This window comes from Phycodurus eques, chromosome 23 (genome assembly GCF_024500275.1).
Source record: "Phycodurus eques isolate BA_2022a chromosome 23, UOR_Pequ_1.1, whole genome shotgun sequence".
In the NCBI taxonomy this organism is placed as follows: Eukaryota; Metazoa; Chordata; class Actinopteri; order Syngnathiformes; family Syngnathidae; genus Phycodurus; species Phycodurus eques.
Genome location: NC_084547.1, coordinates 1,764,723 through 1,781,384, shown reverse-complemented (window position 1 = coordinate 1,781,384; position 16,662 = coordinate 1,764,723). Strand labels below are relative to the sequence as shown.

At 40.6% G+C, this 16,662-nt stretch overlaps 2 protein-coding genes across 2 annotated transcripts; both read right to left on the bottom strand.

Annotated features, from left to right (window-relative positions):
• Positions 1-6,949: 6,949 nt before the first annotated feature.
• Positions 6,950-9,272, bottom strand: LOC133398080 (homeobox protein HMX2-like). The gene is made up of 2 exons (XM_061669692.1): positions 9,098-9,272; positions 6,950-7,326 (listed from the first exon to the last, which is right to left on the bottom strand). Exons 1-2 carry the CDS (start codon positions 9,270-9,272, stop codon positions 6,950-6,952), a joined length of 552 nt encoding a protein of 183 aa, XP_061525676.1.
• A 3,968-nt stretch (positions 9,273-13,240) lies between these two features.
• LOC133398079 (alpha-2 adrenergic receptor-like) lies at positions 13,241-14,536 on the bottom strand. Its single transcript, XM_061669691.1, has one exon. It carries the CDS (start codon positions 14,534-14,536, stop codon positions 13,241-13,243), a length of 1,296 nt encoding a protein of 431 aa, XP_061525675.1.
• Between the last annotated feature and the right edge of the window lie 2,126 nt (positions 14,537-16,662).

Here is a 16,662-nt window from a genome sequence, read left to right as displayed (position 1 = left end):
CGGTATCAAGGATTCTCAATCAGTGATTTGGGGTCCAGAGGGTCAAATAATGGAGTCTCTGTTTTAGATTAACGTGTGGTGTGATAAATAGGCCTGTTGTGTAAGACTGGGGGAAAAAACCCAAATAACTCAGCTAAGTTGACTTTAAAAAAATAAGTCGATGCAAAATATCTGCCTCAAAGCTCCGCCGGGACCAAAAAAAAAAAAACCTTAACCTTAGCACCGCCGGAACCAATGTTTCACACGGACATTTATTGCAGACGAACGCAGTGTTGGGCCACTGATAAACATTGCCAAAAACGACAGAGGAGCATCTGTAAGTGATTTTTAAGAAACTGTTAGCTGTGTAATGTACATATAACATGACTTATGAGTGTGCTGAGTGGTAGTTAGCGTTTTCTTCTCAAATCTAAAATGGCAATCGCTAGCCCGCTAATGTTAATCCCGACCGCTAACTGTTTAGCATTTTGCTGTCTCAAATTCAGTCCACCAAATTTATACCATGCACTCAGTACCAACATATGCAGTTTAACGATTGAAGTCCATCCCTCATACATGAGAATAAAATGCATTTTAGTAGGAACAAATAAATATAAAATAATAATAATAATAATAGCGGCGGGGGTGATTTATAATTCGGTTATTTGACCAATAGGAGAATCGATTCTCCAAAACATTTAATAGGGACAGCTATACTGTTTTGTTACTTCTTATTTATATATGTATATACATATATATGTGGAAATTTTTGCACAATGGGAAGATTTCACTGTGCTTTTATATTTACTGAAGCCCAAAGTGAAGGCAGTTACGCGGAAGGAACCCCGAGAGCTCTCAGAAGTCCGCCATTTAGCCGCGGCTAATTTCGAAGTGGAAGTGACACAACTTGTGACCTCTCGGAATAACACCCGTAGCCACCGGGGAGCCTTGTCTGCGGCCATCTCATCCAGCGCCGGTGTTTTGCGGCCAGCGACACAGAAAACGACACCGCAAACAGGGTGAAACGCTCACGTGGTTCCTTCCTAATATTTCTTTGTGTTTTTCCAGAACCCAGTGACGCGCGGGGCGCCAAGTGACCGCTGTCTTCTGAGCTCAAGTCAAGGTTTTTTTAGGTAAATGTCAATATTTCACACAGTGAACTCTTCTTTTAGCGCTATATAGATCGATGCCAGGTGGGACACAATGTGGTCATCTATGAACATTGTTTTATTTGTGTTTTTTTAGCTATTGATGTGGGGGATAAAAAAGGTGCATTTTTACAAGGGGGAAAAAAAAATCGAAATGTTGCATGGAAAATAACTAATGTTATGAGAACAAAACAACCGCTGTTATGAGAAATAATGACTAATGTTGCAATATCAATAACTGCAATGTGATGATAAAACCTTGTAACGTTACGATAAAAACCTTATGAGGAGAAACCGAACGTTTTGAGAATAAGAATGTTTTTCTGAGGAAAAAAAATGCCATGTGTACCAGAATGAATTTGTATTTTCTTTCTATTAAATTCGGAGGGGAAAAAAACTGTCATGTTCAATTTTGAGAAGAAAAAAACTATGTGTGTAACCTTGACATTTTTTGTAGAAAAAAAAAAAGAAAATGTCAAAATGCATCTGATGTATTTTTACAAGAAAAACAAGGAATGTTTTGAGCAAAATAAAATACTGTTATGATAAACACTGCGGTACCTTGATTTATGAGTACAGTGGAACCCCACATACTCTCAGTTTGGCACCCGCAAATTCACCTATTTTTTTCTCCCCTCCCCCCCATTTTTTTTTTCAAACATTTTCTTTTTTCAACTTTTTATTATTTTTGTTCTTTGTTTTTTTTTTGAGGGGAACCAACCTTAAAAAGACTTTATTGGGGGTGTATCCTCGTGTATTCAAGAATTTTTGGGGGCTTAAAAAAAAAAAAAAAAAAATTTTCCAAAGCTATTATAATTGGGCGTCAATTATTATTGTTATCGCTATTCGCGGTCCGGCCCGCTCGGGTCCACTGTACGCCACAATCTTTTTTGTTTAAAAAAAACCAAAACACACTATTGTATAACAACATCATACAATAGAATGTAAAGAACAAGGCAAAAGTAGTCGGCAAGAGGAGTAACGTCTGAGCTCGACGGTACAAAAGAATACGGCGACCGACCTCTCGGAGCGACCGTGAGTCGGCAGCAGCTGGCCGAAATGTGGCAGCGAGTGTCGGGTCGAATCAGCGCGCGCTTCTCGGGGTTCCTTCGGCCGAGACCCGGGGCCTCTCGTTTTTCCTTCCCCCGTTTTCTCAAAAGCAGCCGCGCCAATGGGCCTGACAAGTCTGCGCAAAGCTAATCATCTCGAAAAACCAAAACAAAAAAACACCCAGCATAGCGACAGCCTTGATGAAGAATGTTGTGCTACGATGATCCGAACAGATGACACTGGAGGTTCACACCATATTTTCATATTTAAAGCATTCTACGCTGTAATTTTCTAGCATGTGTGTTGTATTTTGCGGAAAATGTTGTTCTGTTGTCCATCCGGTTTCACAAGCGTTACTGAGGCTAATCACAAAATGGAGTCCACTATTCAGTATTTTACAAAAGTCATAGTGCTTTACGTCTAGACGCAAAGACAAGAAAAAAGAAACAAACAAAAAAACAAGATGAAGATGAAAAGCTGAAAATCACCATCAAAACATAACATAAAAGCAGTATAGATTAAAAGATAAAAAAAAAACCGTTGACGTGACAAAATGGATGATCCTTTTATGAAATACCTCGTGAAAAAAAAAAAAATGGTGATATTGAAATTAAAACGTAACGTTACGATGAAAAATTATGAGTAAAATGTGATACAGAACGTAACGTTATGAGAAAATATGTCCGACCACATTGTAGCTCGCGGGGGTTTCTGCAATCGGCAGCGTGTGGGCTCTGACGATAACGAGGCAGAAACCAACACCTCTACGCTTGCTAATAAAGGAGATTCGGTAATGGTTTCCCCTTCTTGTCATCATCCATCATAATTACACCGCCGTTTCTTCACCTTGCATCCATTTGTGGCGTTGAGATCAAGCAGTCGAGCTAATCAGTAGCATGTGTTCCATTAGTGGCAGCGCAAAAACTGGCATGACCAACGTTTTTCAGCTCAAGACTGAAACTGAGTCAAATCTGAATATTCTACTATTTCTGTTGCCTTGACATCATCATAAGGGTCATTCTTATATAATTTGATCAATAATGGTGAAGATGTGGCTCACTGAAATTACCGTTGAAAGTCAATTAATTTCACTGATGAGTATTTGAATTATTTGCAGTTGTTATCCATATTTCTCAAACCTTTAACGCCAAAATGTCTGGTGTCCCAAGTGAGGTTTCATGATTTGCAACATATTTTCTGAAGATGCTAATTAATTACATTTTTGGATATTTCAGAGTTTTCTCTTTCCAATCAAAACTAACACGAATGCGTCTTCGTGTCTTCAGAGTGCTTTTTTTTTTTTTTTAATATAAACAAACGGTCCTTCTTCGTCACTCAAGCTGTCTTGACCGTTAATGCTGTTGCAATACACCGGAGGGATCTTTGAGCTGAAGTGCCAGGATAAGGCAGCCATTTTGCATTCACACCATAGGAGACCGCAAAAGGAATTGTTATTTCTGAGATATGAATATGTATGAAATGGTGAAAGTGCCGCAGCAGTTGCGTGCCATTAGCGTTTTTGCGATTGTATAAAGACAAAAGTGTAATGGCTTGAATGAGTAGTTCGGATCATTGATGCACTTCTATCCGAATTTGTTTTTCTTTTCTTTTTCAAGCATCTTTACCATTATAGATCCAATTATATGAAAAGGATTTATATACACTTAGAGTTTCCATTCTTGTCATGCTGTAACATCATTCTGGTATTAGTAATATGGCCAAAAAAAATAAATAAAACTGTCCTTATAGTCACTTTGAGTTGGGCAAAGTCAGACTTTGTGCCTCCTGGTCACATGTTCGGCAGTCGATAAGCTTCCATTAGGAGCAGCTAGGCTGTCAAAGCAACCTGTGACCTCCCTCCCCCCCCCCCCCCCTGGAGCCCAACTGGCCTGTGATGCCCGTATCAATATGAATTCCAGCCTCCTTCACAATTCCCAGTGTCCATTAGTGTCAAGTATCTGTTTCCTCCCATGCGCTATTGATTCCCATATGTATGCTCGTCTGAAAAACACCTCACAAGCGCTTCGGAAGTCTCCTTGAAGAGCCATCGTCAGTAAATTGTGTCGTCGTAGTAGAAGTAGCAAAACGACAATATACCTGTATGGCAACTTATTGTTGCCTGTTAAGCATCAAATATCGATATTAAGGATACCCAAGTATGCACACGTACGGTATATACCGGAGAGCCACAGTCGCCGATGCACTTTCAGCTGATTATTGAAAATGCCAAACAGACAAATACAAAATGAGAACATTCGCAATGAGCCGCTCTAAGCCACAACTCACGCCGAGCCGCTCACATGCAGACTACATTTTACGTTACATTTGATTTTATTCTGATTGATGTTTTATGGAATACGATGCTATTTTCCCTTGCGTTGTAATTATACAAGAAGTGTCACATATTTAGCCACTTGTGGGGCCCTCTGGGGTGAGCGAGGTTCATCTTTGACCTCAGTCATGTCGCCCCCACGCGCGCCTTTCATCCGATACACTCGGCTTGTAATCCCTCGGCCCCCATTCAATTTACAGAGACCCTCTGTCACCGCAGACCGCCAACGTCCACCTGAGCGACGGATCAATAAAGTCCCCCGAAAGGCTGTGAGGATCCAGTTTCGGCTCCTAATGAATGGGCTGTTGTTTAGGATGTAAAGTGCCGTGTCGCTTTGCATGAGCTGCCCTCAGAGCTCGGGCACATCAGCTTGTTCTCTTGCACTCTTCAAAATAAGAGCAGTATTAAGATCGCACTGAAGACAAAAATGTAAGAGTAAAATTGACAAGCAAAATGTTGAGCCAGAATTGATGAGTTATACTTAACAAAACAAGTTGTGATATTACAGGACAAAAAGTTATAACATTGGTGAGAGATAACTTACAAGAATAAAGTTGTAATCATTTGAATTTGCCTGAACTCAAACGTAAATTATGTTGTAATATAAGAAATTATATTGTTACAAAAATGAAGTTGTAATGTAAAATTACCCGAACTGAAACTTAAATTACCGGGAAAATGTCATAATTTTACAAGAAATAGGTAATAAAATTACAGGAATAAAGTTGTAATGTTGTAAAATTACCCGAACTGAAAGGGAAATTACCGGGGAAAATGTCGTGATTTTACAAGAATTTACGTTACAACAATACGTTTGTAATGTTATGAGATAAAGAGGCTAAGAATAACGTATCTAAAATTGTAACGTTACGACAAAAAAAAAAACGTTCTGAGAATGGAGTCGTAATACAACAAGAAAGTTCTGTGACTAAAGTTATGCGAATACAGTGAAGCGCCGCTATTCAGCGAAAATCAGCGAGTCATTGATGCCAACTCAAAAAGGTTTGTAATTGCCTATAGAATGTCACAAGATGGCGGGAAACCCCTTTTTCTCTATTAGACTAGGCTTTATAAAGTTCTGTTAAATTGTTTCATGCTAAGAGGAATTAAGGCATATCATGAGACGTTGGGGGGATTTTTCAGGATGGGGAATGGGGCGTCACTTGAACCTGACACTCGCAAGACACAAATCGTGTCAAAGTACCCGACAGGATGAGAGTCGGGAAGTCCGGCGCTCAGCTCAAACCGAGCAACCCAAGCGCAATCGCCTTTCGCAGTGCAACGTGGTAACGAGCTAGCCCGTTTGTTCGGATTTCTCAAATTAGACGAGTTGAATCTTCCAGGTTGAAACCTTTATTTTATTTAAACTGCACAGGCAATTGGGGAGTAACATTTAAACTGTAAACGTTGAAAATACAGTAAAATGTGACTGCAGCATTACGATAAAATACATACAGCTACACTCATTCTTCCCCCAGAAATGCATGCATGCATTCAAATGGGGAAAACCTACCTACGGCCCACAAGAGCATTGAATGCGGCCCACCATGCAATTCTGAATCGAACTATTCTTTCAAATGATTCATGTTCAACAATTGTTACGTTTTATTACATAATTGATCATTCAGCTGATTGTTAACAAAATTGACGCTGACCATCTGTCCAGTCCAGTGATTCCCAACTGTCCCAATGACCCAGCTTCACTTATTTAGTCAGGAAATAATTATTTATCAACGACAAATGTATTTTTGTTCATCTATCTATTCTACTCTATCTATGCCAGTGACGTGTAGTGACAGGCAGAACAAATAAATGCTCTCGATGGCATAATGTACAAATACCCTATAAGGTCAGGACAAAATCATTATTGTCTCAGTATGTGTCTCGTACTTAAAAAAAAAAAAAGTATTTTTTTTTTGGGTGGCTCTACAATACTCATAGACATGGCCACAAAATCTTTTGTTCGGACCACAGAGAGCATTCAGACTTTCATGTTTTCTGGCGAGTCATTAAAGCTTCGATGATGTCCGTGCTGATGTCAAAAGTAGGGCCTGAACGCAAAAGTTTTTTTTTAGGCCAATGCTGATATTTGGCAGAATAAAATTCTGATAATCAATTAATCGGCCAATTAAGTTAAAAAATATATAATGAATAAAATACCTTTTTTGGGTCCTTTAACACTTACAACACTAAAGGTAACAAAGAATCGGCAAAAACTTTTTTTTTTTTAGGATTTTAGAAAAAATTGTTTGAATGTCGACATGTTGTCTTTGTCTGATGTTGTAATGTGGAAAAAAAAAGAATTAAAAAACAAAAAATTGCCCAATTTTTGCCGATTTGAAAAGAGGGTTATATTGGTCGTGCCCGACTCAAAAGTTTTGCAATTTCGCGTCTTCCAAGTGGAATTGGACACCCTGCGTCTTTTGGGGCGTGGCTTTACTCATCTATCCGCATCAAAAAGTCCAAAACATTTGGCCGTGTTGGAGAAGTAGATTGCGTTGGGATAAAAGACTGGGAAGGGCATCGGAAACAGACGCAGGCTCTCTTTGTAAACGCTCTGCACGTGCGCGCTTGCGGGCCCGTCGTCGTCCGCCGACAGCTGCCTCTTGAGCTTGTTGCGGCGGTTCTGGAACCAGATCTTCACTTGGGTCTCGGTGAGCTGCAGCGCGCCGGCCAGGCCCGCTCGCTCCGAGCTGCTCAGGTAGCGCTTCACGTCGAACGTGGCCTCCAGCTGGAAGATCTGCCTCTTGGAGAAGATGGTGCGTGTCTTTTTCTTGGCGCCGGCTGCTGGTCGCGGTTCTGACGTGTCGCCGACGACTGCGGATGAATGGGTCAACATCCGCAACATTAGAATCCATGTGTAGTTCCTTCTTTCCATTTTTGATGAGCAATCAAAAGTCCAATTATGAAAAGGGGACTTATTTTGTCTTTTCTTTTTGAATCGAACACACACAAAAAAGTTTTTCATGTTTCAATGTCAAATGATGAAATCAAACTCAGTTCCATGGCCCATTTGAAATGTTTCCAATTTTTGAGCTCAGCCTGAAATTCAATTGTGTTATGCTATTTGGGTGTTTGTGTCAGATTTAAAAACAACAACATACTGTAATCAGTCACTTTCATTTTGGGGATTTTTCGATTGCTAATTGAAAATGTTAAGGACGAATGATTGACGGATTCCAATTAATAATTGCATTCTCGTGAAATTCACCACGGGAAAAAGAAAGTAACGCTCCCCCTCGGATTGAGATATGCGCATGTTATTTGCCGTTATTTGATTTTCATTCACATGGAGTTCAAAGTATGTGTAAACATATAATAGAATTTTCTTTTTATAACAAACAAAACACTTATTTCTTTCCAGCAAAACAATGTACATAACGTAGTCAGTCTTCCACGTTTCTCATATTGGAATTGTGTTGCTATAATTCTAAATTCTATTATATAATAATTATATAATTTTGTCATACCTATACCCGATGAATAAATCCCCCCCTAAAAAAATAATAATAAAAAAATCCTCTTCAATATATTTTTTAAAATTATATTTACTACTTGTAATATATTTGATTGATGTAATATACTCTGACATGTTGTAATGGTATCATTTAGTTATTTTAACTAATAAACATGAACTTTTTATGGTTTTTACTATTGAACGAAGCAAACTATGTGGATAGGTTTTTCAACACATTTAAAAAAAAAAAAAAAAGTAAATTTCATGTTGCATTTTTTTTCTCAATAATGAGTTTAAAAAAAATACAAATATTGTTGTGGCACTCATTTATATAGTTTGAGTATGCCATCAAAATCATCTTTACTTATTTACTGCGTACAATATATTTCATATCTTTGTATTCGTGTGGCATGTATTTTGTATATTTACAGTTGTCTTTTTTAACTAAAGGGCCTCATTTTGGTAAATCAATCAACAAAAAAATTATTAATATAAAGTACAGTAAATGTGTCAAATAGCACATAAAAATAAAAAAATTCTCTTAATGTGAGTAGTAGTATTTGTAGTACAAGCAGTAATATTAGGGCCTGAGATTGGTGGACAGATCTGTTTCTCATTACTAAATTGCCTTCATGGGAGCTTTAATAATAATAATCATCATAATAATGATAGTAGTTTCAGAGCTCGAAAGCAGTACGACCGTATTAAAACAGCTTTGTTCCTTTTGCAAAATGTCCTTTTTGGGGACTTTCATGATAATCATTGATATTGTTATTGTTATTAATGCTGTTATTGTTTTTATTACAATTATAGTTATTACTATTAGTAGTAATAGTGATAGAAGTAGGGCCTGGGAAAAGAACACAAATCTATTGAATTCATTTATTTATTAGTTCATTCCTCTTATTGCTTCATGGCATTCCCCCGGGCTTTATTATTATTATTATTATTATTATTGGTGTTGGTGGAAAAAGATGACCACCCCATTGAATTTGTTGTTTCGTTTTTTTGTTAATTTAACTTGACAACTGGCCTTTACAGGTTGGATATTTTCAATTTACTTGCTGGTTCTATGATGTCAATTCGAAGCGAGCGTCCTGATCGGCGTACTTAGTCCTCCAGCTGGCTCACCTGTTTCCCGGGATCCGGCCTCATGCCGCCTCGGGACGACCCACGCCTCCTCAAAGGCGTCGTTTTCGCACCCATTTTCGCCGGAGTCGTCCTTGCCCGGCGGCCTCAAGTTGAGGATGTTGTCGATGGTGAAGTTCAGAGAAGCGCTCCGACCGGCGCCGTTCCCCTTGCTCATGTTCCTCGCCGTGTCCCCGCGTAACTTCGGTCGGGACGGGGGCCGCGCGTCGCCGCCAGCCGCATGGCTACAGAGCGCGCTCGGAAGTGGCCTGCTGTTTCTCGCTCGACCCCCAAAAGGCCCACTGCGTTTTCATAGGTCATCTTGTGGGCAGGGCTTAAGGAGGGATGCCATGTTGAAACATTTTACAGCACAGTGGATCCGCGAGGGGTGGGGGTGCACCACAATTTGAAAATCCCTCTTCCCCACAGAGGTGCTGCACCCCCACAATGCAAATTAAAAAAAAAAAAATCTGTTTAATGGCCTCCTGGAGCAGCTTTTTCCCAACCTTTGTTGCGACACAGCACAGATTTTACATTGGAAAATGTCAGCAATAGTATATATTAGGGCCCAACCGATTAATTGGACGCACAATTTAATCAGTCAATATTAGCCCTTTAAAAAACAACCCGCGACAAAAAAAAATTGGACGATTTTTGCAGCTCCCCCCTCCCCCGACACATTACAACATAAGTAAAAGATAATGACATTCAAACAAACATAAAAAAGAAATCGGCCAATCTGGGCCAATTTTTATCGCTGTTGTGAAGTTTTAGGACAAAGTATTGTAAAACAGTCCAATGTTCTCCCTTTAATTCATATCTTTAATTTTGTAAGCGTTAGGGGACCAAAAAGTTATTTTACTGATTGGATATATTTAAAATTGATTGTCCCATTAATCGGTGATCAGAATTTTACTCTGCCAAATATCGGAATCGGCCTCAGAAAAATTCATATCAGTCGGGCTACAGTATGCAGTACTGTGTATACGGAAATAACAATGATTGTGTTTCAGTATACACATTTACTCGCGTAGTGTGAAATCTGGGCCACTTTTTTTGTTTTGTTCTTTAGATTAGTGTTCCCCGTTAATATATCACGGTTCATCATTCACGCCCCCAGTGTATTGCATATTTTAAGTTATTGTTATCAGTTTTTGACAAACAAGTAGACAAGCAAGTCCCAATTTAGAGTTGCATGCCTTCTGTGTAGTACCACAGTACGCCACATCATCCAGGGCACTGAGTTCTACTGGAAAGCATGCAGCGTCATAAAGAGCAAGAAGAAGAAAACAGCGTTGCATGCTTTGTACATTAAGGTATATAATTACATTAGCATAAAATAGATGCTTATTTACTTAGCCCCTTTAGGCCCTTTCACATTGTACGTTAGCAATAAGCTAGTTGGCTTTCGTTCGGAGAAACGATATGGTTTGGTTGAACATTTTGGTTTTTCAACGAAAAATGTTTTAGTCTCTTTTGTTTTATGTTAAAAGTTTTCTTCCCAAACTGTGGTGCATCAGCGCCCTCCAGGGGATGCGTAATGTTGCTCTGTGTAAAAATAACAATATTTTGTTGGCTTTTTATGGCTAACGCATGTTTTTCATGAGGCTGAGGTGTTTTAAATGATTTACACGTGCTGTGCTGTACAAAATAAATGGGTAGGTACTTTACTCACCCATAACGGTAATTTACAAACAAGTAAAATTGTCTTATTAAAGAATATTGAGGAAAATCAATCTTAATTTAACGTAATTGTAATATTATATTGCTGCTGCTATATGGTGGCGTTTGATAAATAAGTTGCTTAGCTGTTTTGTGTGTAGAATCTAGTATTTATATATAATAATGTATTAATATATTGTTTTAAACCCAACTTGATTCATTCCATTGCACAGGTGTACCAAATGAAGTGACCAGGGGTGTGCACTTTTCATCCAGACCACTTGAGGTCAGTGTGCATGCACTTTATGTATTTCCACACTGCTATACATAAAAAAAAATATGAAAAACAAAACAGAAAGACAGACTGAAGACAAGGTTCGTCCTCTTTAGGGACAACGCTCATTATGCAAATGAATGTTCCTGCATTATGACAACATGTTTCAAGAGGTGTTGTGTCTTTATTTAGCATGCATATTGCCATTTATAAGAGCAGAACAAACTAAGTGTGGAAAAAAAAGAAATGAAACTGGATTTTCCATCCTGTTCTGGCTTTAAGGTAATTAACATGATGACAAATAAAAGTGTTGATGCAGTTATATTTAATAAAATGGTAAAGACGAAGTCTGCCTTTGCTATCAGCTAACGTTAACAACTAAAATGTCGTTATTGTTTTGTTTTTGCAAGCAAATATTGCATCTGTAGTAAATGGTTTTATAAACCAGTTTTCAAAAAATGTTCCACAAATAAAAATGACAAATTAGAGAACGACTAGCCTTATGCAACCGATTGGGTTTGACTTCAGGAGACTTTCTTGGGCTTAATTTGCTGTCCAATTTCTTGGAAAATGTTTGTTTTAGATTATATAACACCAGGTGCAATCATGAATCGAAGCCCTCACAGGTCATATAAGGTGAACGTTTAATAAGATGGAATTAAAAAAAATGGACACAACAGACCATCATTTACATTCTATTCTTCAAAATCTTGAAAAATCGGGATTCTTGACAATTTCGGGCTACTAGTTTTAACCTCCGCAACTTCCCGATTCCTTGCTCGACAATGCTCACAACTGATTAAACAATATTTTGTGATCTTCTAACTTGAAACCTAAGACCACAAGACCGCCAATGTCTGCGTCAATTTCATTCATCGTGAAGGACTCAATACAGATGTCACATTCAGGGACATTCGGCCGTACTCACTGTAATGAAACACAATGCGTCCACGGAAAGCCGAGCTCATGAGGCAGCGGTATGTGAGTTCCATTTATGACGGGCGTAACAAAAGCTTGACAGAGGTACGTAATGGGAAAGAGACGCCGACATTGTTCAGCGACTGACAGTTTATTCCCAAAAGGTCTTTCTTTTTACGTTAAAAAATATCGCCAGCATTTTCCCCTAGGCTGTGATACGTTGGAGAAATGAGACGGTTGTTGTTAGAATTGTAACACAGATCATATCTCGTTTAAATTATTCACCAAAACTATTCGCAGGAAGTCAGGACCGAGCTGTCCAGCGAATAGCCAAAATCCCACAAAGTTGCCACCGGACAGTGCCAGAGCAAAAATCAACGAAAAGGCAAATTTGCAATTTGCAATTCCTTGAAAGATCAGAATTGATTTTACTCCCAAATATGTACTTGCTTCCGAAACAAAAACGTTCACCAAATTTTTGTCAAATTTGGAGTTGGAAAACTACAACCTGACGTTGAAGGTGGACTCAACTTTGTTCTTGTAATATTGCAGTTTTTGAAATGACTTTTTTTCTCCTGAAAGTAAAACAGGACTTTATTCATGCTGCTGTGATTTTCATGAATATTTTTGGGGTGAAGGTTGAATTTATTCTTAAATGTTCAACCTCCATTGTTGAATATATCTATACACCCTCTTGGGACTGTCACCAGCATAGGCATGACTTCCTAGAAAGTTGAGCTGCATTCACGCGGACCGACGTTACGGCACCTTTTTTGCTCAGGCCAACACTGGCATGGAAGCAGGAGTTCAAAACATTGAAAGAGATTCTTTAGTCATTTTCAATGTCATCAATCAAGGACGGTAATCCCGACAGTTTGAAGCCTACTTGCAGGAAAACCACAAGAGAACCAGTACTTGAAACAAGCAAGCAACCTTCTGAGATATTTTCAGTGACTTGTACTAGATGATCTGAAAGGGCCGCCTGAAATCGTGGTTGAAGACTAGGTTGACTAGGTGGACTACAATCTCACAGAATTCCCTGCGCTCGCCATACAGTCTGTTACTGAAGAAGAACAGTAACCGTGACTTGAACCTGAAACCCGATCTCAGGTTGCCACCCTAAAAGGACATTTTCCACGACCTGCACAGGATTCTCTGGAAGGCCCTGCCTGAAGTTGCGGTTGAAGATGGTGTAGATGGCTGGGTTGAGAAGCAGAACTTGAACAGGGGGTCTGGAAATAATGTAAACCAGGATTTGAAACAGAAACCTTCTGAGATTTCAGGTTGGCCCCCTAGCAGGACTTTTTCCACGACTTGCACAGGATCCTTTGGAAGGCCCGTCTGAAGTCACGGTTAAAGATGGTGTAGATAGCCGGGTTGAGTGAGCTGTTGCAGTACCCGATCCAGAAGAAGAACTTAAAGAGGGGGTCCGGGATCTTGCAGGAGTCCCCGCACATGCCGTAAAGACTGTAGCTGAAGAAGAACGGGAACCAGCACACGACAAACACCCCCATCACCACGGCAAGGACGAATGTGAACCTCTTCTCTCGGGCTTGGGAGACCTTTTTCAGAGCGATGGAGCTCCTCCGTTTGCTCCTTGAGGCGAAAAGGTCTATGGATTTGTTGCTGACTCTGGAGATCTTCTTGGCCTGTTTGGAGAATGAGGTCCTCTTTGGGTTCCCCTGAGGGGAGTCTTGCTGCTTCCCACCGCCCTTCCCCTCCGACGAGGAGCTCTCTTCCAGGTCGGCTTCCTCCGTGTGTTGCCCCTGCGTGGCCGTCCGGTGGCTGGGGGTGGGCGGACACTGGCAGTGCCCGTTCTCGGTTTTAACGGCGACGCCGTCCGCCCGCCTCTTCTCCGACATGCTCCTGGTTCTGTTTTTGGCTACTTGGTAGATCCTGACGTAGACCAGGATCATGATGAGGCAGGGGGCGAAGAAGGACGCTACACTGGATGAGACAATGTACCAACTGTCGTCGTTGAGCTCACACTGGGGCTGAGTGCTTCTCTCCTTGTTTCTCTCCATTGACAACAACGGCGGTGAGGAAATCAAGGCAGATATGAGCCACACAATGAAAATGATGCACTTAACCCGCTTGGGAGTCCGCTTTAAATTATACTCGACCGCTTGCGTGACGGACCAGTAGCGATCCAGGCTAATGGCGCACAGATGCACGATGGAGGACGTGCAGAAAAGGACGTCCAGCGCCAAATAAATGCCGCACCAAACTTTGCCAAAATACCAGTAGCCCATGAGTTCATTGGCGAGACTGAAGGGCATCACCAGAGTGGCCACCAGGACGTCGGCCGTGGCCAGGGAGACCAGGAAAAGGTTCTGGGGAGCTTTCAGCGCGCGGCTCGTCAGCACGGCGATCACCACCAGCACGTTGCCGACCACCGTGAACAAGATGAGGAAACTCACGAGGGCGGCGATGCTGGCGAGGGCCGCCGGTGAGTAGCTGTGGGATGAGTTCTGCTGGATGACTGCGTCCAGTCCGGTGCCGTTGAGCCAATCCATCCTGGCGTCATAATAATAACAACAATAATAATAACTCCGGGTAAAATCCGTGCGCACTGAAAGGCAACACATGCAGTGTGATGTGTGCGATGGCACCGGCGCTCCCTCCCCCGCTTCTTCTCGCATCCGAATGATGCTCGGTGTGTCTCGCCTCCTCCCCTCCTCTCCTCCACTTTCCTCGTCTACCGGCAATCTTTAACACAATTGATTATTGATTTGTACTTATTTAAATGGCTTATGCTAGTAGCTCATCCTGCGCTGAAAACAAACACAATCAAGATAAAGTGAGTACGTGGATCACTTATTTCCTTGAGCGAGGGTTCTCCGTGAGTCCAGAACTTTATTCTCACTACAATTAAGTTCTTATTTTTTTCTGGTAAAAATAACGATATTCTTTTAGTATTTTACTTGTAAAAACACAACAATTGTTTGTATGTAAGAACGTACTTACTCTCGTGAAAATGCAGCGTGATATTACAGCTTTCGTCTTAGTCTTTTTTCTTGTAAAAATCCGATTCTGTTACGGGGGAAAAAAAAAAACCCTACAAGTTGAACACTAAAACGCTAATTGTGTCGCTTTCAAAAAGTTCCTGATCCTCGTTGCCATGTTCATCGGTTCCCGAAGTCAATTCTGCTGTCTGGCGATGGTTTCCTGGACCCCAGTGGGGACCGCCGTATTGATTCTGTCGCCCTCTTCGATCCATTATCACGATGGTCAGGAAGCCTGCGGTCATCCCATTCTGCATCTGATAAGCAGCTTGGAAAGCAGCCATCAAACTTTGCAATTATTCCTTTCTGTGTGAGAGCGAGCGGACCGTAATCAATGCCTTTACTTTATTTTCATTCCAGGAACAGATTAGAAGTGCAGAGGTGTACACTCCCAAAGTTTTGGGTATTGCAATAAATAATTGTTTTCATGACAAGCTCATTTCTTTTCTCGTTTGTCACCTCGCAACTGAGGAACTTACAATTTGTGTTTTAATGTAGCGTAAGAAAAATGTCTTTATTTTAGTTGCGGGAAAAAAGTCATTTTATGAGACTAAAGTTGCAGTACCATGAACCCCTGCCGATTTATGGCTCGCCATCCCGAGATGCCACAAGATGGCCCCAAACCGCGGCTAACAGGAAAGTGGTAATTAGTCTCCAGGAAGTATGTTGAAGCGATACATCGCAACTGTTGTATGAGCTTTGTATGTCTGGGAGGAACCAGGTTTAGCCTGGGTTGTTAGCAGAAGTTACGGAGAGTCTTTAAATACAATTCTTCACAATTTTGCTATTCACTATTTCCTGCGGGGGTTTACTCTATTATGGGAGGAAGCGTTTAATTTTCAGAGCAAAAAAATTAACTTTAAAATGAGTAAAATGACAGCTTTTTTCTCCCTCATATCACCGCTTCATCCTTGTAATAATGAAGAGGTCTCAGAAGAAATTATTGTCAACAAATAAAACAAATAAAATTAAAAAAAAATGTGACTTGACCAAATGATTTTATTCTGTCCAATTGTGACTTTCTTGTCACCTTAGCACTTTGGATAAAGAATGTGACTTGTTTCTAGGAGTAAGAAAAAATAAATAAAATAAATAAAGTTGGTTGCCATTCAAACCTGTACATTTCCTTTTGGACAAGAAAGAAAAGTGGCGCAAATGCGTCTTTGTGTCACTCTGACTCTTTTCTTGTTGTTCTTGAGATGTCTCTCCCGTTTGCCCCGAAACGTTAACGCCTCTTAACTGGCAACAGATCGAGAATGGCCGCCTGTTTAGTGCAATTATGTAACCGCCGGCCAGACAACCACAACAACACATTTCACCTGCTGGCCAAAAAGGAGCCGCCGATAGGAGAGAATGCGTCCTACTTGATTGCTTGTCGCTTTGATATTGTGCGAATGCTGAGGGAGAAATTTTCACAGTTTATTTTTCGTGCAAAGTGGGAATGCTGAGAAACTAGCAGTCGCACCACTGCTCTGGTGCGCCAAGCTGTTTATTGGTGCAACGTTCCGATTTTTTTTTCTTTTCCTCGTAATATTACGGATTTCATCTTCACCTTATGAGCGCCGACAACGTCGTAATCGAGTTAGGCCGACGCGAGTCCAGTAACCGGCGTGAAGGAGGTCAACGGATGGACTTTATCGGGTTTGGAAAATGCGAGCGAAAGCCTGGAGGCTTTGAGCATTTGCCACCGATTGCTTCTGACATACAAA

Coding starts and splice junctions, on each gene's coding strand:
- LOC133398080 (XM_061669692.1), bottom strand. CDS start 9,272: ATGAGCAAGGGGAACGGCGCCGGTCGGAGCGCTTCTCTGAACTTCACC. Junction 7,327..9,097: donor GGCCGGATCCCGGGAAACAG/GTGAGCCAGCTG, acceptor ATTCATCCGCAG/TCGTCGGCGACACGTCAGAA.
- LOC133398079 (XM_061669691.1), bottom strand. CDS start 14,536: ATGTGTTGCCTTTCAGTGCGCACGGATTTTACCCGGAGTTATTATTAT.